This window comes from Callionymus lyra, chromosome 18, assembly GCF_982586985.1.
Source record: "Callionymus lyra chromosome 18, fCalLyr1.hap1.1, whole genome shotgun sequence".
Lineage (NCBI taxonomy): Eukaryota > Metazoa > Chordata > Actinopteri > Syngnathiformes > Callionymidae > Callionymus > Callionymus lyra.
Window position 1 is genome coordinate 9,780,459 of NC_141835.1, and position 21,470 is coordinate 9,801,928.

General features: G+C 36.8%; 1 protein-coding gene across 2 annotated transcripts; it reads right to left on the minus strand.

Annotated features, from left to right (window-relative positions):
• Positions 1–580: 580 nt before the first annotated feature.
• ttc7b (tetratricopeptide repeat domain 7B) lies at positions 581–20,671 on the minus strand. Of its 2 annotated transcripts, XM_087779552.1 has the most exons (22): positions 20,504–20,671; positions 17,678–17,832; positions 17,508–17,583; positions 16,053–16,145; positions 15,778–15,941; positions 14,573–14,694; positions 14,418–14,496; positions 13,403–13,578; positions 13,132–13,333; positions 11,596–11,784; positions 11,403–11,520; positions 11,274–11,331; positions 11,138–11,210; positions 8,590–8,750; positions 8,398–8,514; positions 8,244–8,341; positions 7,907–8,179; positions 6,047–6,091; positions 4,626–4,766; positions 4,232–4,434; positions 1,316–1,389; positions 581–1,223 (listed from the first exon to the last, which is right to left on the minus strand). In XM_087779552.1, exons 1-22 carry the CDS (start codon positions 20,622–20,624, stop codon positions 1,076–1,078), a joined length of 2,886 nt encoding a protein of 961 aa, XP_087635678.1. In that variant the 5' UTR covers positions 20,625–20,671; the 3' UTR covers positions 581–1,075. The 2 variants fall into 2 exon arrangements, with proteins under 2 accessions (XP_087635678.1, XP_087635677.1); XM_087779551.1 differs by lacking the exons at positions 6,047–6,091; positions 7,907–8,179 and having other exon boundaries at positions 20,504–20,670.
• Between the last annotated feature and the right edge of the window lie 799 nt (positions 20,672–21,470).

Genomic DNA, 21,470 nt, shown 5'->3' on the forward strand with positions numbered 1-21,470 from the left:
TAAATGCTATAACATGACGTAAAATGTCATGTTTTAGCATGACATAAATGCTATAATATGACATAAAATATCATGCTTTAGCATGACATAAATGCTATAATATGACATAAAATATCATGCTTTAGCATGACATAAATGCAGTAACATGACGTAAAATGTCATGCTTTAGCATAACATAAATGCTATAACATGACATGAATGCTATAACATGACAAATATCATGCTTTAGCGTAGTAGAGTGTGTGTGTGAATGGTTGTCTGTCTTTGTGTGCCCTGCGATAGATCCTGTCCAGGGTGTCCCCTGCCTATCGCCCTATGACTCTGGGATAGGCTCCAGTCTCCCCGGGATAAAGCGGTTGTCAATGAATAAATGAATGAACTTAAAATGGACGCCACAACCTGGAGGACGGAGCGACACCTGAGAGTCCTGCGGGGGAACCTCTGAGACCGACACCCCACGACACAACCTGTCAACCGTCTAATCCTGTGTTAACACACACATAAAGAGGACGCACACTTGATCGTGTAACACACACCCCTAAGGTCACGACCCCGACAGACAGAGAAAAGGATAAGGAAGTGAAATTCACTTATTTTATTCTCATTATTCAGCATTACTGTAACATGACTCGGCAGAAAATAGAATTATAATTTAGGTTCTAAAAATAAAACATTCATAATACACAGGAAGGAAATATACAACAGTAACTATGACATTTATAGATCCTGGTGCTTTTTTTCTTGCTTTTACACAAAAATCAGAGTTTTCTTCTTCAGCGCACATTTCATGACACATGCAGGTTCGTAACAAAGAAATGTTTGACGTGATTGAGGCTCTTCGACACACACTCGCAAACACGGACTTAAAAAAAAAAAAAAGTTTAAAAAATATGGCTGATGATTCTAATCAAAGAAAGTTTGGCATTGTTGCGTAGGCATGTTTGGAGATCGACTGGTCATGTCTGGCGGCTTTAAAAGGAGACTAGGAGATGGAAACGCTGGCAAAAAAACACAGACGGTGGAAAGTATGTTACAAGTGGGGTACACAAGGGTCATCTGGGGGTCACGAGGCACCTCACAGCGCTCGGGGGATGATGGTGAAGGGCAGGATGGGGCTGCTGGCCTCCAGCTCCAGGGCCGTCAGGAAGCACTCGGTGGCTGCGGCGGCGTTTCCTTGAGTCTGGAGGACTTCGCCCAGACTGTTCCAGACGTCGTGCGCCGTGCTGCAGGTGGAGACAGTTGTGTGTGAGTGTGTGTGTGTGTACATGTGTGTGTGTGTACAAGTGTGTGTGTACAGAAGCAGGTTCTCACTCACCTGTTCACCTGCACAGCATCTCGCAGAACCTTCTCTGACAGACTGTAGCGCTGCAGCTGGTGCAGAATCAAACCCTGAAGACATAACCATGACGATTTATTGCGTTGATGCCAACATATGTGTGTGTGTGTGTGTGTGTGTGTGTGTGTGTGCATTCTTGTGTACGTGTGCATGCGTGTGTGTGTATTTTTGTGCATGCGTGTTTTAAAAAAGTGTGTTTATATTTGTGCACATGTGTGTGGGTATATTTTTTCTGCATGCGTATGTGTAAGAAAAGTGTCTATATTTTGTGAATGCATTTGTAAGAAAAGTGTGTGTACTTATATGCACGTGTGTGCAATAAAGTGTGTGTACCTTTGTACATGTGTGTGTGTAAAAAAAGCGCTCGTGTGTGTATATTTTGTGCATGCAGGTAAGTTAGTAAGTAATTTATATATATATAGCGCTTTTCTAGACCAGGGTCACAAAGCGCTTAAACAATCAAAACAATACTCAAAAAAGTATATACTTTAAAGATCAAGATAGAACTGATAACACAACAGGAGTTCCAGAAAATCAAGGAAAAGCCTGAACAAATAAAAACGTCTTAAGATGTTTCTTGAAAGTCAGTAGATCATCAAACACAGAGGAAGATCGTTCAAAAGCTTAGGAGCAACAGCCTGGAAGGATTTCTCTCCTCTGGTCCGGAAGCGTGTTCAGGAACCATCAGTAGATTCTGATCCACAGACATCAGAGCCCGAGCTGGGGTGTAAGGCTGGATCATAATCCACTGATGGAAGGTCTGACCATGAATAGATCTGAAAGTAAGAATGTGAGTTCTTCTACTAGAGCGAGTCAAAATTCTTACTGCAGAGTTTTGTATCAACTGCAGGCGAGACAGATCCTTCTTGTTCAGACACGAAAACAAACTGTCACAATAGTCCAGACGTGAAGAAACAAACACATGGATAATAAGCTCCAGATCATGTTGTGACAACATTTCCCAAATTTTTAGAGATTGTGTAAGAAGGTGTGTGTATTTGTGTGCACGCCTGTGTAAGAAAGTGCGTACTTTTGTACATGTATGTGTAAAAACAGTTTGTAAAAAGTGCTTGTGTGTGGGGAAAAAAGTGTGTGTATATTTTGTGCTTGTGTGTGGAAGAAAGTGTGTGTTCTTTTGTGCATGTGCGTGTAAGAAGGTTTGTGTACTTATTTGCATGTGTTTGTACGAAAGTGCGTGTACGTATGTGAATATGTTTAATAAAGTGTGTGTACTTATGTGTGCGTGTGTGTGTACCTATGTGCACATGTTTGTGTATTACAGTGTGTGTGCCTATGTGTGTAAAAAAGTGAGTGTACCTATGTGCATCTCTTTAATAAAGTGTGTGTGTGTTTGTGTAATACAGTGTGTGTGTGCCTATGTGTGTTATAAAGTGTGTTCCTATGTGCATGCATGTGTAATAAAGTATGTTAATGCGTGTGTAATAAAGTATGTGTATGCGTGTGTAATAAAGTATGTGTATGCGTGTGTAATAAAGTATGTGTATGCGTGTGTAATAAAGTATGTGTATGCGTGTGTAATAAAGTATGTGTATGCATGTGTAATAAAGTATGTTAATGCGTGTGTAATAAAGTATGTGTATGCGTGTGTAATAAAGTATGTGTATGCGTGTGTAATAAAGTGTGTGTTCCTTTGTGCATGTGTGTGTTATAAAGTATGTGTGTTATAAAGTATGTGCATGTGTGTGTTATAAAGTATGTGTGTTATAAAGTATGTGCATGTGTGTGTGTAATAAAGTGTGTGTTCCTATGTGCATGTGTGTGTTATAAAGTATGTGTATGCATGTGTAATAAAGTGTGTGTTCCTTTGTGCATGTGTGTGTTATAAAGTATGTGTATGCATGTGTAATAAAGTGTGTGTTCCTTTGTGCATGTCTGCGTTATAAAGTATGTGTATGCATGTGTAATAAAGTGTGTGTTCCTTTGTGCATGTGTGTGTTATAAAGTATGTGTGTTATAAAGTATGTGCATGTGTGTGTGTAATCAAGTGTGTGTTCCTTTGTGCATGTGTGTGTTATAAAGTATGTGCATGTGTGTGTGTAATAAAGTGTGTGTTCCTTTGTGCATGTGTGTGTTAGAAAGTATGTGCATGTGTGTGTGTAATAAAGTGTGTGTTCCTTTGTGCATGTGTGTGTTATAAAGTATGTGTGTTATAAAGTATGTGCATGTGTGTGTGTAATAAAGTGTGTGTTCCTTTGTGGATGTGTGTGTTATAAAGTATGTGCATGTGTGTGTGTAATAAAGTGTGTGTTCCTATGTGCATGTGTGTGTTATAAAGTATGTGCATGTGTGTGTGTAATAAAGTGTGTGTTCCTATGTGCATGTGTGTGTTATAAAGTATGTGCATGTGTGTGTGTAATAAAGTGTGTGTTCCTATGTGCATGTGTGTGTTATAAAGTATGTGCATGTGTGTGTGTAATAAAGTGTGTGTTCCTTTGTGCATGTGTGTGTTATAAAGTATGTGCATGTGTGTGTGTAATAAAGTGTGTTCCTTTGTGCATGTGTGTGTTATAAAGTATGTGCATGTGTGTGTAATAAAGTGTGTGTTCCTTTGTGGATGTGTGTGTTATAAAGTATGTGCATGTGTGTGTGTAATAAGTGTGTGTTCCTATGTGCATGTGTGTGTTATAAAGTATGTGCATGTGTGTGTTATAAAGTATGTGTTCCTTTGTGCATGTGTGTGTTATAAAGTATGTGTATGCGTGTGTAATAAAGTATGTATATGCGTGTGTAATAAAGTATGTGTATGCGTGTGTAATAAAGTGTGTGTTCCTTTGTGCATGTGTGTGTTATAAAGTATGTGTGTTATAAAGTATGTGCATGTGTGTGTGTAATAAAGTGTGTGTTCCTATGTGCACGTGTGTGTGTGTGACTCACGAGTCTCTGCATGGTCTTCACGTGTGTGGGGTTGATGGACAGCGCCTCCTCGTACCAGCGCTTGGCCTCCTCCATGTTCCCCCGGAGCTCCGCGATCTGGCCGCGCACGTACAGCACATTATGGGATGTTGGGAAGAGGTTGGCGGCCTCCTGAGTGCACGCCGTGGCCTCGGCAGGTTTGGACATGCTGATGTAGACCTCGGCTGCGAACAGAACAACCTTCAATTCTCTTACAAACACTCATTAAAAAAACGATTAAATCCGAGGGCGTGGTGCGTTCATGGACTGTCGGAATTTTCTTCTTGTTGACGTTTTCTGCTAAAACAAGCCTTTAAGAGTGAAAACTGTTCAGCTCAGACTTGTCAATAAAGTTATATTTGGGTCACCAACACACCTGCGTGCAGCCAGATCTGGGCGAGGGTCATCCAGGGGTGCATGGGGCCCTGCTTGGGGGCGCTGCTCTGCAGGGACGAGGCCACCTCCGACAGAGCCTGCTCCACTCGACTCGCTGCGATGGACGTGGCGTGAACAGAACCTGCGGGAGAGAGAGACCAGAACCCTCACTCTTCAGTCTCATTCCAAACACTGTTGGGGTGCAGCGGTGGTCACACTCGGGGTGCTCTGGTTATGTTGCCATGCAGCACTCTCGTTAGTGTGTTTCGGACGACACCCGTCAATCACCTCGGACACCCTCAGGTCTAAAGTGCGACAAACAGGAAATTGACTAATTGATGAAAGTTCAGCTCTGTGGATATGGTGGGGTCCCAGGGCCCCCCTGGAGGCTGAAACATTATGAAAATTAAACTTGCAAATACTTTTCTAAAAGAACTGCCTTCATAATAATTTGGGGGGAACTATGTAAGCCATGTGAGGCCCCTTGCTCAAAAATGTATTATTATAATAAAATTAATTATACTGTATATGTTTCGTTTTTCTTTTTTTTATCACAAACATGTTTTTTTATTTCTCGTCATTATAATTATAAACAATTTTCTACTCATGTTCCCTTTACAATTGTATTGAATGATGAATATTTTCCATCTTTTTCAAAAAACATACTTAGGCTAATAGCTGCTACTATGCTAGCTTCGCTATTTTGCTAGATGTGGTACTATTCTATTATGCTTGCTGTGCTACTATGCTAGCTTTGCTTTTATGCTAGCTGTGTTATTTTGCTAGGTGTGCTTCTATGCTAGCCATGCAACTATTATATTATGCTAGCCGTGCTACTATAGTAGATGTGCTACTATGCTAGCTGTGCTACTAGTCTGTTATTCTATCCGTGCTACTATGCTAGATGTGCTACTATTCTATTATTCTAGCCATGCTACTATGCTAGCTTTGCTATTATGCTAGCTCTGTATTTTGCTAGATGTGCTACTAAGCTAGCCGTGATACTATTCTATTATGCTAGCCGTTCTATTATGCTAGTAGGGTTATTTTTCTAGCCCTGCTACTATGCTAGTTGTGCTACTATCTTAGCTGTGCTAATAGTCTATTATTCTAGCCATGCTACCATGCTGGATATGCTTCTATGCTAGCTGTGTTATTTTGATAGATGTGCTAAAATGCTAGTTGTGCTACTATGCTAAATCTGAAAAATAAAGCAGAAATGATACAAACAAGAATTCAACCTGGGTGTAAAAACACTTCTAGTGAACTACTCTAATAGGTTTGTAATAATTAATCAATAATAAGTTATTTTTTATTAGTTTAAGTGTCAAACTGCTCATGAAACGTCCTCACCTGAATCAACCGAGTGACCACAGAACAGTGGATGGTGAAAACAAAAGTGGCGGTTAAAGGGCTACTTACAAACAGAAAACATGAAACCGAGAGTGTTAGCTTCCTGAATGCCGCCTTAAAACAAAAGGAGTGGAGGGAGGGAAGAACAACAGAGACATGAGTGTTAATGGTCAGGAGAGACAAAAAAAGAAAATATATATATATATATATATATATAAAAAAAAGAAGGTGATAAGTAGTAAAGATGGTCATTTGTTTTTAAAGCCAATAGATAAACTTCCATTGATTTTTAAATCTTATTCGACAGTTTTTTTGCACTTGTGTTATATTGTATATATTTTTTTATTTTTTTATTTTTATTTTTTGTACCTCAAAATACAATAGTAACATATTTTTTTACAGTAGTTTTTTTTAAATGAATAGTCTATAAAATAATAATTAGTATTTTAATATAATTTAATTGGCAGGAAAATGCATGTCATGCATACATTCATATTTATACTTATTTATTGTTAAAATAAAAATTATACTTAAGATATAATTTGTAAAAAATGAAAATGAAAATAAGGAGGAAAAAATATTCTACCAATTTTGGCTAAATCTGTTAATCCTAAATTATTTTATTTAAATATTAAGGTAATAAATTCCACTTCCTAACAACTTTTAACACTTGTGTTATCCCCGGGTCAATGTGACCCAAAGGCCCGAAAACAAAACGTCTCTGGGTCTAGTTGACTTGTTACCTCAAACACATTTGTTTTCGGGCCTTCGGGTCACATTGACCCGCAGATAACACAAGGGATAAATACAGAAAACGGTCCTGTTGTCCTCAAAAGCACCAGAAATATGATGGTTTTTAATATTTGGATTATTTCAACACATTCGTGTTAGTGAAGGAAATATGACATAGTCATGAATGTTCCGTAAGTCAGAGTCAGATCCAGCACCACAGTGAGTCCACATGCAAAAACCTTCACCCGGGAACTTTACATACGTCCGTGCATGTTAAGTGGGATCTAGGATGTACAGGGAACTCTTTGTTTGTTTACTTTCAAACTCGTCGGACGTGATTTTAGTGGCCGTTCAAAACTCACTTCGGCCAGAGAGAAACACACGACACACCGGAGCACAGGAAGCTTTTGAGCCACGAGACCTGCTCCGAGTCTCAGACCGACGACAGCCGTGGAGTCCATCAGTTCCATCACAATATTGAATGATTTAATTAAAAATGTTTGTCGTTTCTTTAAGGAAATACACATTCTTCTAATTTAATTTAAGTTGTAGATTAAAAGGTTTATAATTATTAATTAATTGAATTAAAACAATAATAAAAAAAAACATCTTACATATAGAGTTTGATATTCCAATAGTTCCAATTTTTTTTAATTTATTTATACCGTTTAAAATTCAATATAAAAAAGTAGGTATAATAGTGACACCAGACCGAGCTACTTTATCAGGTTTTTAAGTCACTCGGTACTCTTTTGTCATGTGGAAAATTATACCTCATTTTTTTAAGATTGAATTAAAAAAACTACAAATAAAAAAAAACAACGAATCAGAATCGAATTTAGAATGTTTATTATTAAATTATTGGAACTATAATTTTTTTTTTAATTAATTTTAAAACATTTCATTTTTTCCCCCAGTTATTATTATTAAATAAAAACAAATGAATCATTTAAATAAAGATTTTTTTTATAAATATTTTAATAATTTAATTAACTTAATTATTCAATGCAAAAAATAACTTTTAAATATTAAAAAAAAAGTTCAATTCAACCATTCAATATTCTGACGGCACGACTCAAACTACAACTCCCATGATGCACCGCGGCAACAGAAGTGTGTCACGTGACTTGAAAGCTTGCCGTGCAGGGGGGGGCGGAGTTGAACCTGCACACCGTGCATCTGGACGAGGTGCTTTACTATTGGACGAGAGATGGCGGTGAGCAATGTGGCTGCAGAAGGAGTGAGTCCGTGTCTTGGGGCTGGCGGGAGGTGGGTGTGGGGGGGCGGGGGGCTTCTTGAGAGGAGGAGGCTGAAGGACGAAGACGGGGGAGGATGGAGAAGAGAGGGTGGAGGGCGAGATGGGGGAGGACAGAGAAGAGAGGGTGGACAGGGTGGAAAAGGTGGACAGGGTGGAGGGCGAGGTGGGGGAGATCTGCTCTGAGCCAGAGTGAGAGGAGGAAGAACCTGAGGCTATAAGAATCAGAAGGTACATATGATCACAGGACACCTGGGGAAAAAAAGGGGGGTCACCAACCAGTTTCGGGGTCACTGAAGTCCGGCAGGGTCATGGCGTTGAGCTGCCGTCGGTCGGCGATGGCTCGGTCCAACAAGCTGCTGCCTCTGCCGGAGTCACTGCAGCAGAACGTTAGAGGCTGGTGGACACAGACGGCGGCGGCGCTCGCTCGTACCTCGGGTTGGTGAGGTTGTAGAAGCTCTTCCAGATCTGCAGCATGTGTTTGCAGGTGAGCAGGGCCTCCTCCGGACCCCGACACATGCCCTCCAGCTTCACCTTGGTGTACAGCAGACTGCGACACACACGAAAAAAGACGTCTTTTCAAAGCGTTCCCTCCTCACGACCGTCGTAAGAGTTCCTCACTCACTTGAAGTTCTCGGGGTACTCGGACAGCGCCATCTCGATGATGTTCAGGGCGTCGTGGTAGTGCTTCTGGGCGGAGAGCAGCAGCGCCAGCAGGTGGAGGGAGTGGACGTCGTCGCCCTGGAGCTGCAGCGCCTGCCGGACGTAGCCCAGCGCCTCGGGGATCTACGCACAGAGGTCAGAGGTCAGAGGCCGAGGCCAAGGTCAAATGCTTACGGAAGTCTTGGCGGAGAAAGAAGGAGATCCATCGCGCGGACGGTATTTGTTTCACAAAACTGGTTTACATTTAAATCTAGTGAGTTTAAAATAAAATACTATTTTTAAAATGTACAGTTAAAGTTCATTTATTCACTGCGTCGGTTCATTTTTGTGTTGCAATTAATCCGGCCACTAGATGGCAGCAGTCATTACATCCTCCGCAGCTAAAGGAACATTGAAATCCTGTCGCTCCTGAGGATGAGAGGATACAATGGACTCGAGCAGCTTTTAAAGCTGATGTTTGGACTTATTTTGGTTTCAAAACAAATGAAATCAGTTACGACTTCGTCAAAAGTCATGTGGTCTGTAAATTCTGCAACACCAGAGTCAAGTACTCGACAATACTACGAATACATTCTTGTTACTACAGTATCGCAACATATTGTATTGTTGCTCTGGTTTTGTGGTACGCATTGTATCAACAGATGCTTGATATCAAAGCAGTGTTTATTAAAATACTTGAGCACCAAAAAAAGATTTACCACAAAATGTCTCAAAAAACATTAAATAATTTATCGAATTGAATTCAGAGTTTAATAAAATTGATTTAAAAAACAAAACATAAATTGAGGTTTTCGCCAGAAAAAAAAAGTATTTAAAAAAATTTTACAATTCGACTCTGACCTCATGAGGACCGTGAAAGTACAGTCAAAGGGCCACATGTGGCCCCTGTGCCGCAATTATCTAAGTAAGTATTGTGGGTTGTTTTGAACCAAAGAGACAGTAGTAATTACCTATACGTTTTTTGTTTTTTTTAAAACAGGGCTGTGAAGAGATGAAAATATTAAGAGAATAATTAATTATAATCCATAACTAATTTATGGCTTTAATTTTGTACGTTTGGTCTCATAAAGTTGTTTTTACAGAACCTGCAACTTTAAGTTTCCACCAGCAGGGGTGAATATTTGACACGTTGTTGTGTCTAAAAAAACCCAATAATAATAACATAAAAGGTTTATATAAATCGCACACACATTTGAATCGACACATTTGAACAACTTTAAATCAGACGTTAAAAAATGAGTACCGTATTTTCCGTACTATAAGTCGCAGTTTTTTTTTCATAGTTTTTCCGGGGGTGCGACTTATACTCTGGAGCGACTTATGTGTGAAATTATTAACACATTATAACCGGTATATCATTTCACATGTTATATTCACATAAACCTCAAGAGGGCGCTCTAGGCCTGTGTTGATAATTTCGACGTAGAAGAGGAAGCGCCGCATCTTCTACCGAGGATGAAGATCTCATTGGATTTTTAGTTATTTGGAGTTACATGGATGGTTTGGTAAACTTCTTAGCATGTTATTTATGCTATAGTTCTCTGAATCACTCTTAATATGTTATGTTTACATACCAGGCACGTTCTAAGTTGTGTAACGTAAGCATACCGTACAATTATTCAGCCTGTTGTTGCCTCTATTCTATTTTTATTTTAAATTGCCTTTGAAGATGACATGTCTGTTCTTGGTGTTGGATTTTATCAAATAAATTTCCCCCAAAAAATGCGACTTATACTCCAGTGTGACTTATATATGTTTTTTCCTTCTTTATTATGCATTTTACGGCTGGTGATGCTTGTACTCCGGAGCGACTTATAGTCCGGAAAATACGGTACATAATTTTCTACATATAATTTATATATTGAAAGGAATACTTTATTTATATTGAATAATTTAATTAAAAAAATCTTAATATTCTTAAAATGAATTGACATTTTACGGCTGGTGATGCTTGTACTCCGGAGCGACTTATAGTCCGGAAAATACGGTACATAATTTCTACCTATAATTTATATATTGAAAGGAATAATTTATTTATATTGAATAATTGAATTTAAAAAATCTTAATATTCTTAAAATTATTTGACATTTTATGGCTGGTGCGACTTGTACTCCGGAGCGACTTATAGTCCGGAAAATACGGTACATAATTTGTACCTATAATTTATATATTGAAAGGAATAATTTATTTATATTGAATAATTTAATTAAAAAAATCTTAATGTTCTTAAAATGAATTGACATTTTACGGCTGGTGATGCTTATACTCCGGAGCGATTTATAGTCCGGAAAATACGGTACATAATTTCTACCTAATCTATAATTTATATATTAAAAGGAATAATTTATTTATATTGAATAATTTAATTAAAAAATTCTTAATATTCTTAAAATGAATTGACATTTTATGGCTGGTGTGACTTGTACTCCGGAAAATACGGTGATAAGATTAGAGCGATTAAAGTAAATAAAGCATTAATGGCGAATAATACTTAAAATGAAAAACACACCTGTCTGGACACGGCGAGCTGAAGGGCCAGGTAGAACGCTGCTAGATGATCTGTCGGCGACAAATTCTGGGCTCTGAAGGAGAAAAAAAAAAAGTTTTGTCTTCACGTCTTTATAAATAAACATACGAGTCCAAACCTCTGGAAGGCTCCCAGAGCTTTCCTTTGGTACTCCTCCTGGACGCTCCGTAAGGAAGCTGAGGATCAAACCACGGAAGAAAATCTGAGCTCACGAAAACTCCAGTACGCAAGAAAAAGTAAAAAATACCGTCTGTAGCTTTGAGGCTGTACACCAGCCCGATGGCGAGGTAACCTTTGGCCCTGAACTCCGCCGCCTTCTCCCCCATGTCCACCACCATCCGCCCGAAACACTCGCCCTCCTCCAGCTGAAGGGAGAGAGAGAGAGACTCGGGGGGTTCAGATGAGCTGGAGATCCTCCCCCCTGAGTTCGGGGGACTCACCCAGTGCAGGGGTCCGATGCAGAGTTTGACGGCCAGCAGGGGGATGGTGGGGTCGTCGGGCTTCAGGCGAATGCACTCCTTGAGGACTTTGACGGCGCGAGCCGACTTCCCGGCGGCCATGAGGGACAGAGCCAGCTGGTACCACAGGTGGAACTCCTCGAAGGCGAACTTCATGGCTCGCTCCAAACACTGCAGACGGAATTACGTTTTTTAAAATGTTCCTACTCTTTAATATTTGTTTGAATAAATGGATTTTTACAATCGTTTTCTGTCATCCTAGAGTGTATTTTTCTCATTTTTTAATCCCAGAAACCTCGAAAATCAGTGGTTTTCGATTTTCCGATTGTTTTAAAGACAAACTATGAGTAAATAACTATTGATGGTCTGATGAAGCTTCATGAAACAGTGTCATGTGCTTTTGGGGTCAGTAGGTGGCGCCATCAGTTTAAAAAAAATGACGTTACGTTTTATTAGAAAAAGACATCATCAGCGTATCGAGATGTTTTTCCAGAGGCCGACATGTTCTTCAAAAGGTTCATGGGTCCAGATGGTAATTCAAAAGGTTATGAAAAAATGAGTTGAACGACAACGGAGGTTGTGATGTGTTGATGAAGCTTCATGAAACAGTGTCATGTGGTTTTGGGGTCAGTAGGTGGCGCCGTGAGTTTTAAAAAATGACGTGACGTTTCATTAGAACGGCATCAGATCTGTATAAAACGACATAATCAGCGTATCAAGATGTTTTTCCAGAGGCCGAGATGTTCTTCAAAAGGTTGATGGGTCCAGATGGTAATTCAGAAGGTTATGAAAAAATGAGTTTAAAGACAACGGAGGTTGTGATGTGTTGATGAAGCTTCATGAAACGGTGTCATGTGGTTTCGGGGTCAGTAGGCGGCGCCGTCAGTTTAAAAATGTTTCATTAGAACGCTTGTTCAAAACAAAAGGAAAATAGCGCAGAGACCGCCATCTAGTGGACTCTGAAAATAATATATATATATATATATAAATAACAACACACCATACAAATACATTCAAGTCAAATTAAAACGTTACATAAATGAAAAAAAAAATGAAATAAAGAGGTGAGTTGTCAACATTAAGCCGGAGACAAATTACTTACTGACTTACTTACAAAAGAGACCTTTTTAATTTTCCCATGAACCCTTGTGTTCTGATGGTAAAAAAAACCTTTATTGGCTGCTGGGCCAATTGAAGATAAAATAATGAAAATTGAAGGCGATTTAAATTACCGTAGAAGTTGGAGGAAAACGAACAGATTAAGCCGAGTTGTTGGGCCTAATAAAATAACTCAGGGGACCAGATTTGGCCCCCAAGCCTCTGGTTTTAAAAGTCCTTTTGAGGCTTTTTCCTCCTGTAGAGCGTTTTTTATTGAGGTTTTTTTCATAATTGTGAGACACTATTATAAGGATGACTCGTTGTATAGGACACATGGTTCGGGTACGAATCCCTTCAGGGCTAAACTCCCTCTAAAGGAGATGTAAGTAGTTCCTTATCTTAAGGTTCGTTCAGACTCACCTCCGACAGCATCTCATACTGGCCCCTCCTGCCCAGAGCGATGGTCAGCAGGTCGTAGACCACGGAGGCGGACTGCAGGCTGATGATCCGGTCGTTGTTGTGCTCCGGGATCCTGCTCAGGACGGCGTCCCGGTTGGCCATGGACTCGCTGATGAGGAGCAGCAGCAGAGCTTCCTCCGTGTTCTCCTGAGGGCAGAAGAGTCTTCGGGAGGGAAAAGTGTTTTTTAAATAAAAAAGTGTTTTGTGAGAAGCCGAAAAGATCCGGACTCACTTCTCTCCGGAGTAGACTCTTGCGCGGCGGTTCAGGCTGTAGGTCTTGGTGTGGGTGTGACCCTGTTGCGTGGGGTCGTCCAGGGGCGAGACGGTGGGCGGGTCTTCAAGAGGAGACCAGTAACTCTGTTCGCACATCCCCCGGAGCAAGATCTCCGCCAGCTGCCTGGCGATGGTCTGAGCGTCCACACAAAATAAATCAGGGATTTTGGTTTAATTTAAATTTTGTTTTGTAACTTTCAAAGACGACTCTTCTATGGAAGAACATGATCACCATCAGAATATTGTTTAAATTCAACATAAAATGTTGGTATAATAAACAACTTAATTGTTTCACACACAGTTTTATATTCCGTTTCCAATAATAAAAAGAAAATACATGTTTTACATTCATTATATTTTAATAAGTAGCCTTTTAAATTCAATATATTTTTAAAAAGTTTAAAGTTTTCCACATGTATGAATCGTTTAACACACACAATTTGATATTTGCAATAATTCAAAAGTAAATGTTCTACATTCAGTACATTTTAATGCATAACCTTTTTTAATTTAATTAATAGAAATGGTGATTTAAATACTAGTAAAAATTATTTAAGAGACGAAAACAACCTTTAAATACACAAATTATTGAAATTACTCCAAAGATAATGCTTAAAATAATTAATTTCAAGAACAACACAATTGTGTTCTTCATGATAAAATAAAATGATAAAATAATGATCTCCATGATGAAATAAAAGAATATTAATATTAAAAGAGCGAAAAACTACCTTTAAATACACAAATTATTGAATTAAATTGCTCAAAAATGATTAAAATAATTGATTCAAAGAACAGTTTTTGTTCTTCATGATAAAGTAAAATAATGCTCTTCATGATAAAATAAAAGAATATTAATATATAAAACACACTCATTAAAGACACAAGAAAAAAGAAAACAAGCTCCAATATACCACCATTTTATTATATTTGACAAATCTATACTCTAGATTAGAAGATTAAAAATCACTCACCATGCGCAGGTTCTGAGTGGTTCTGGTCTCCACCGCGCGGAGGATTTCCCGAAACCGTCCGACACCTTGAGTGAGGTTACTGCTCAAAGATCAGAAGACGATGAACGAATCAACTCATGTCAAGATTTGACATGTGTCAACGACTTTTTTCGTACCCGTTCTTGAAGTGAATGACGTGGGCTCGCTGCAGGCCCGTCTCCAGGAAGTATCCCAGCTCCTGCTCCTGCGAGGCCGGCCCGGGTTTTGGGCTGCGGTTCTGGATTCCAACCGAGAGAGCCTGCAATGGAGTTGTTGTTGTTAGTATATTTAGCTTCTGTCCAAGGTCGTCTCCTGATACCGAATATTGATCTTAAACTCGTTTTTAAACCAAAAAAAACTCTCTCTGCTTCACAGAAAAGTCTCAGAATATAGCATAGTTAGCTTAGCTATGTTTCTTTTTTAATCGGGCCTCTGGGTCACTTTGACCCAAATACCACACAAGGGTTAAGTGACAAATCGTGTCACCACCAGTGTGTAACAAAATACCTTTTCGTACATTACAAAAATCGTTTTTTGGACAAGAAGAAAATAGTTTTGAACTCAAATATTTCCAAAAATATCTGAATTGAAAAAGTAAAGAGAGTTAAAATACAAAAGATAAAATAAGGCCTAAAACAAAAAAAAAGCTTGGAGTCATTTTGGGAGTTTAAATTTGAAAGTGAATCACAGACTTAAAAACTTAGCAAACAAAAGATTCAGAAATCAAATTTACAAAATGATGATACAACTTTTCAGACATTTTGTGAATGTGTTAAGAACTCTCTTTACGCTTTTGTTTATATATATATATATATATATTTAAAATTTTGTCAACCTATTTTAGAGTTTGTTCTTTGGATTTCTTTCATGAATTGGGGATTGGGAATTTTTTTCATTGCGTTTTTTTAAAACGAGTTTCCTGAATATGTAAATTAGTTTTAGGTTGTTGTTTTTTTTACTCATTTTTCATGATTATACAAACCGATTTTAGAATTAAAATAAAATAAAAAACTTGTTACATGACTTACAATTCATTCTTTGCTTGCCTGCTGACCACTAATGCAGATTTAAAACAATAAAAACTCTTGTTTCTTCTAAGTCTCAGTAAATAGCATTTAGCATAATTAGCTTAGCACTGTTGCTTTTTACATCAAATTGACAAACCAAGTCGCAAAAATGTGACATAAAAACATGCAGAAGTTTAATTTTTATTTGTTTACATCTCATGTTGAAAGTTAATTATTTAATTTTTTTAAAAAAAGAGTGCTCAGGCAAATCTACCCAAGGGCCGCTAATGGCCCCCGTGTCAGAGTATTCAATCGTGAGGCAGCAGCAAACTCACCTTCTCAGCCTCCTGCAGGTACAGCAGAGCGATGTCTCCAGACTTCTCGTAGCAGTTGATGATCTCCTGGTCGGGATTGTTGGTGCTCCTGTTGGACGCGGGGGACCCCGAGTTCTTGTTGGAAAAAGCCGGGGACGCCGTCGGAACCTTCTCCAAACACAGTCCTGAGAAGGATGAGGCAGATGTTGACGAAAAGCTCACTCTTTTTTGTAAATATAGATCCAAATTAAAATGTTTTTTTTAAGCTCTTCAGGTTGAATGTGAGGAAAGGACACCTTTGGTGGCGTAAGCTTCTGCGATCATGGAGAGACGATAAACGGGAGCGCCGGTCAGCTGCATGTCGTCCATAGTCACTTTGCTATAGCTCGCTGTGGAGAGAAATATTAGAGTTTTAATTACTTTTGTACAGCAGATTTTCTGGAAAGTAAAAAAAAAAAAAGTAGAAAAACAGGCCATTTGCACCCCCCCCCCCCCCTTGAGGTCCAAGTTTGGTTTATGTGGGGCCCAAACATTAAATTAGACAAAAATGGTCCAATTTCCCAGTAACAGTAACATCACACAAAAAATCTAACTTCTCAATTTGTTATAATGGTTTAGGCTCTTGAAAACATTTTAAAAAAAATGAAACAAATGTAAACGTTTTAGAAGATTTGTCAATTTGTTTCAGTGTTTTTAAAATATATTCACAATTTTATCAACTCGTGTCAGGAATCTTACTTTCTTTACATTTTTTACAAATTTTGTTGACTTATTTCATCGTTTTTTAATTGGTTTCAGAATTTGTTAATCTGTTTTTTATTTTAAGTTTGTACATAGTTTGCACATCGTTTGTACAAAAATAAGTCAAATTTAACAGTGACATAACACAAAATTACAACTTAAAAACAATTTTACAGACTGTTTTCATGTTTTTTAGATGTATTAAACAATTTGAAAGAAATGCAGTAAATTAGTACAATTGTTTCCGAGTTTGTAAATTGGTTTCAAAAAAAGATAAAATTCCACAGTCAAAATTATAACTTACAAAGCAAATATTTAGACTGTGTTCATGTTTATTTAATGCATTGAGAATGTGTACATTTGTTTCAGAATTTATTAAAATATGTTCACGATTTTGTTAATTTGCGTTAGAATTTTCCCTTAATTAATTTTTATTTTGTCACAACATTGTAACTTACGAAGTATTTTGTAAGACTGTTGAATACAATAAAACTTTTTTTTTTTAAGATTTCAGAAAATTAGTACATTTGTACAAGTTTCAGCACTTCTGAAACATTTTCATGATTTTGTAAATTTGTGTGAGAGTTTGTACTTTTAAAATGTATATATATACATACATACACATATATTATTTACGTTAACAGTTAAGTGTTTGCTTATAACTTTCATGAAGTATTGCAGATAAAGTGACAACAATAGTCAACTTTCCCAGTCACACTTACAAAAGTGAAACTTACAAACATTTTATGATCAAATCATGAAAAAATATATATAAGGAACTTTGTAAATATTTTTGAGCATTTGTAAAATATTTTGCATGTTTTGTTAATTTATGTCAGAGTTTGTACTTTTCTTTCACTTTTTTTTTAGTTTGTTTAAATTAATTTGTAAATTTTTTTTCATTGAATATTGAACTTTAAGACAAAATTAGTCCAACTTGAAAGTGAAACCACACAAAAATATGAAACAAACGTGGAAAAATTAATTAAAATGGAGGGAAAATACTTCACCTAAAGCGTCTCTGTACTCTCCCTCCACGTAGCACAGTTTGGCCATAAGAAGACTGGCCTCCTGCATGTAGTCTGGCTGCAGGAACCACAAACAGTTGCGTTCAAGGACAAGTTCATTGAACACAACCTTTGAGAAGAAGAAGCAGGTTTTTTTAAATACTCCGTGTTACCTTCAGGTTCCCTCGGTCCAGAGCGGCGGTGAGGTGTTTCCTGACCTCCACCAGCTTGGGTCTCTGTCCTCTGGGACTGGACCCCTGCTTGATGGGATTCTCCTTCAAGTACGTCTGGAGTTTGCATTCTCCTAGAAGAAGCTCGCCCAGATCATCTGGAACACAAACGTAGTTCGAGGTTAAACACAACAAGAAGTAAATCTTTAACACGACGAAACCCTCGAGGAAGCCTGAGAGAAATACCAGCTGGAATTATGGACTTAAAGGGTTTGAGTGAACGAGCTTGTGAGGACATTTTTTTTTAACGTTCAAGGTCAAGCAATAAAGCTAAATGACGAGTGACCTTCATACGATGACATTTTTCGAAATACGTTTCTCCTTTTGGACTGTGTCACGGTTTTGTCTTTCGATTTGTAAACGTGTCGAAGATTTTCCAAACTGTAACATTTATTTTCAGGGCTTGTAAATGCTGGTTTGGTTTTGGAAATATTAATAATTATTATAAAAAAAACTATTTATTTTGTAAAACCTGTTTAAGTAAATCTCTTTCGAAATTTTGTAAATCGGGGAAATGTGAGTTCTTCTACTAGAGCACGGTCAGATTTCTTGCTCTACAAATTTGACTTACTTACTTAAATTTGTTTCAGAATTTGTAAAAGAACATTTCAGGATTTCGCAAACTGGTTGCGGAGTTTAAAAATGTATAATTGTATATTTTTTATTTACGATTTTGAAAACATTAGTGTGGGATTATTCAGTGTTTCTAAGATTGTGTTTCATTTTGTAAATCACTTTGACATTTTCTTTCATGATTTGTTAAATTTGTTTCAGACTTTTAATTTTTTTAACAGTTATTTTGTTAAACTATTGAATAGTTTGTACATTTTTCACAACTTTAACATACTTAGTTTTTTTAAATGCATTCCCGGTTTTATATATCTCAGTTTTGGGGTTTATACAATTTTTTAATTATATTATTAACGCGTTTCTGTGTTTTGTAAATTGGTTTCAAGAGTTTTAACAATTATTTTTCACTACCGAGTTATAAAAGAGCCAGAAACAACAAGGTAAGGCTTAAATATTTGCACAAAACAAAGAAATCCCTTTGTTTTACAAATTCCCCTTTTGTTCAAATATTATATATATAATATCTATTATATTTTAAAGTACATACGTCATGGTGAAAGTATTTACGTTAAAGACAAATGAGAACCATAGACTGAATAAATAAATAATAAAATAAAAATATCTTTGAAGTATGTACTGTTTTGAGTATTGTTTTGATTGTCTAAGCGCTTTGTGACCCTGGTCTCGAAAAGCGCTATATAAATAAATATTACTTACTTACTTACTTACTTACTTACTTCAATTTGTTTCAGAATTGGTAAAAGAAAATTTCATTATTGTTGAGTTTAAAAATGTATCATTTGTTGTTTCAGTTTGTAAATCACTTTACATTTTTCTGTCATGATTTGGTAAATTTGTTTTACACTTTGTAAAAAAAAATGTTAAAGTTATTTTGTTAAATTATTGAATAGTTTGTACAACTTTAACAAACTTGTTTCAGAGTTTGTAAATGCATTCCCGGTTTTATATATATATATATATATATATATATATATATACACATCTCAGTTTGGGGGTTTATACCATTTTTAAATTATTTTATTACAAGGTAAGGCTTAAATATTTGCACAAAACAAAGAAATCACTGTGTTTTACAAATTCCCCTTTTGTTCTAATACACCTATTATATTTTAAAGTACATACATCATGATGAACGTCTTTACGTCAAAGACAAACTAGAACCATAGAATGAATAAATAAATAATAAAAAAAAAATATGACTTACTTGCTTAAATCTGTTTCGGAATTGGTAAAAGAAAATGTCATTATAGTGCAAACTGGTTGCGTAGTTTAAAAATGTATAATTGTATATATTTTTTTTAGGATTTTGTAAACGTTACTGTGGGATTATTCATCAGGTTCAAGTGTTTCTAAGACTTTATACATTTGTTTCAGTTTGTAAATCACTTTAAATTTTCTTTCAAAATTTGGTAAATTTGTTTTACACTTTGTAAAAAAAATGTTAAAGTTATTTGTTAAATTATTGAATAGTTTGTACAACTTCAACAAACTTGTTTCAGAGTTTGTAAATGCATTCCCGGTGTATATATATTATTATATTATTATAATATATATATATACATACACACACATCTCAGTTTTGGGGTTTATACCATTTATAAATGATTTTATTACAAGATAAGGCTTAAATATTTGCACAAAACAAAGTAATCACTGTGTTTTACAAATTCCCCTTTTGTTCCAATACACCGATTATATTGTTCATGATGAACGTCTTTACGTCAAAGACAAACGAGAACCATAGACTGAATAAATAAATAATAAATAATAAAAATAAATCCTGATATTTCACAACAGCAGTGAGATAACCATCATGCTCAGGGTGCAGCGACAGATCTGCTCGAAACAGAAGATAAATGTGTTCGAGCATGAAACTAAAAACAAACAATAATCTACTTTTAAACACTGTTTTTTAATTTAAATGTGAAAAACAACAGTTTAGCTCGAGCTTCTCATTCATTTCGCTGCTCGCTCGTAGCCTCAGGAAGATCAATACTGTCAACAAAAATGGCGGACGAGCTAATGTTTGACGTTAAAATGTCAATAAAAAGGTAAATAATAATAAGAGATGCAATGAACGTCTGGGACACGAACAGCTGGAAGAACCGCGTCTGTCAGGAAGTACCGAGGACTCGGTGGAAGGCCCTGAACAAACGGACACACGGACCCGGTTCTTACCGTTGGAGATGAGTTTGGCCGAGAGTTGCCGAACCAGCTCCGGGATCTTGTCCCACTGGCTCTCGGAGCGACATCGTTCGATCTCGGTTTCCAGGCGCGAGCCGGACTTCTTGGCTGTCATCGTCAGCGAAGCTCGACCGGGACCGAGCCAGCACCGGAAGCTGCAGTCTGACGCGACGAGACGAAAGAAAAAAAAAAAGGGTCAACTTCCGGTTTTGAAAATAAAGATTTAAACGTACAAGGATTCTTAAAAAAAATTAAGAAACGAAGGAATTATCATTTTAAAAGTCCACATATTTATGTGTTGGTTCATTTGGTTTTTGTTAAGTTCCTACAAGGTAAAACAAACTTCTTTTTTTTATATATATACTTTTCTTTTAATTTATTATTATTATATTGTTACAATTTTGTTTACCTATTTCAGAGTCTGTTCATTGGTTTCAGGAGTTCTTATATTTATTTTTCAGAATTTAGTAAATTAGTTTCATAGTTAAGTAAAAATAAATAAAAAATGTTTTTACAATTTTGTAAATGTAAGTAAGTAAGTAAGTAAGTCATTTGTATTTATAGAGCGCTTTTCCAGACCAGGGTCACAAAGCGCTTAAACAATCAAAACAATATTCAATAAAGTATATACTTTAAAGATCAAGATAAAACTGAAAACACAACAGGAGTTCCAGAAAATCAAGGAAAAGCCTGAACAAATAGAAACGTCTTAAGATGTTTCTTGAAGGTGTTTGTTTGTTTCAGACTTTCATTATTTAACTTATTTATTGTGGGGTTTTCTTCACTATTTCGTCAAGGTTCTTTTTTTTTGTATTCATATTTTATTCGTAAATTGCTAGGCTTTTGTAAATGTTCCACAAGGTGCCAAAATAATTATTCTAAAATTTAAATAGTTGTTTTTGTCTTCCGTAATATGTGCTGTGATATATTTTTATACAGTGATATAACAGTTTATGCATGT

Coding starts and splice junctions, on each gene's coding strand:
- ttc7b (XM_087779552.1), bottom strand. CDS start 20,624: ATGACAGCCAAGAAGTCCGGCTCGCGCCTGGAAACCGAGATCGAACGA. Junction 8,751..11,137: donor AGCTCGCCGTGTCCAGACAG/GTGTGTTTTTCA, acceptor CTCTGTGCGTAG/ATCCCCGAGGCGCTGGGCTA. Junction 8,180..8,243: donor CTTCAGTGACCCCGAAACTG/GTTGGTGACCCC, acceptor TGATTCTTATAG/CCTCAGGTTCTTCCTCCTCT.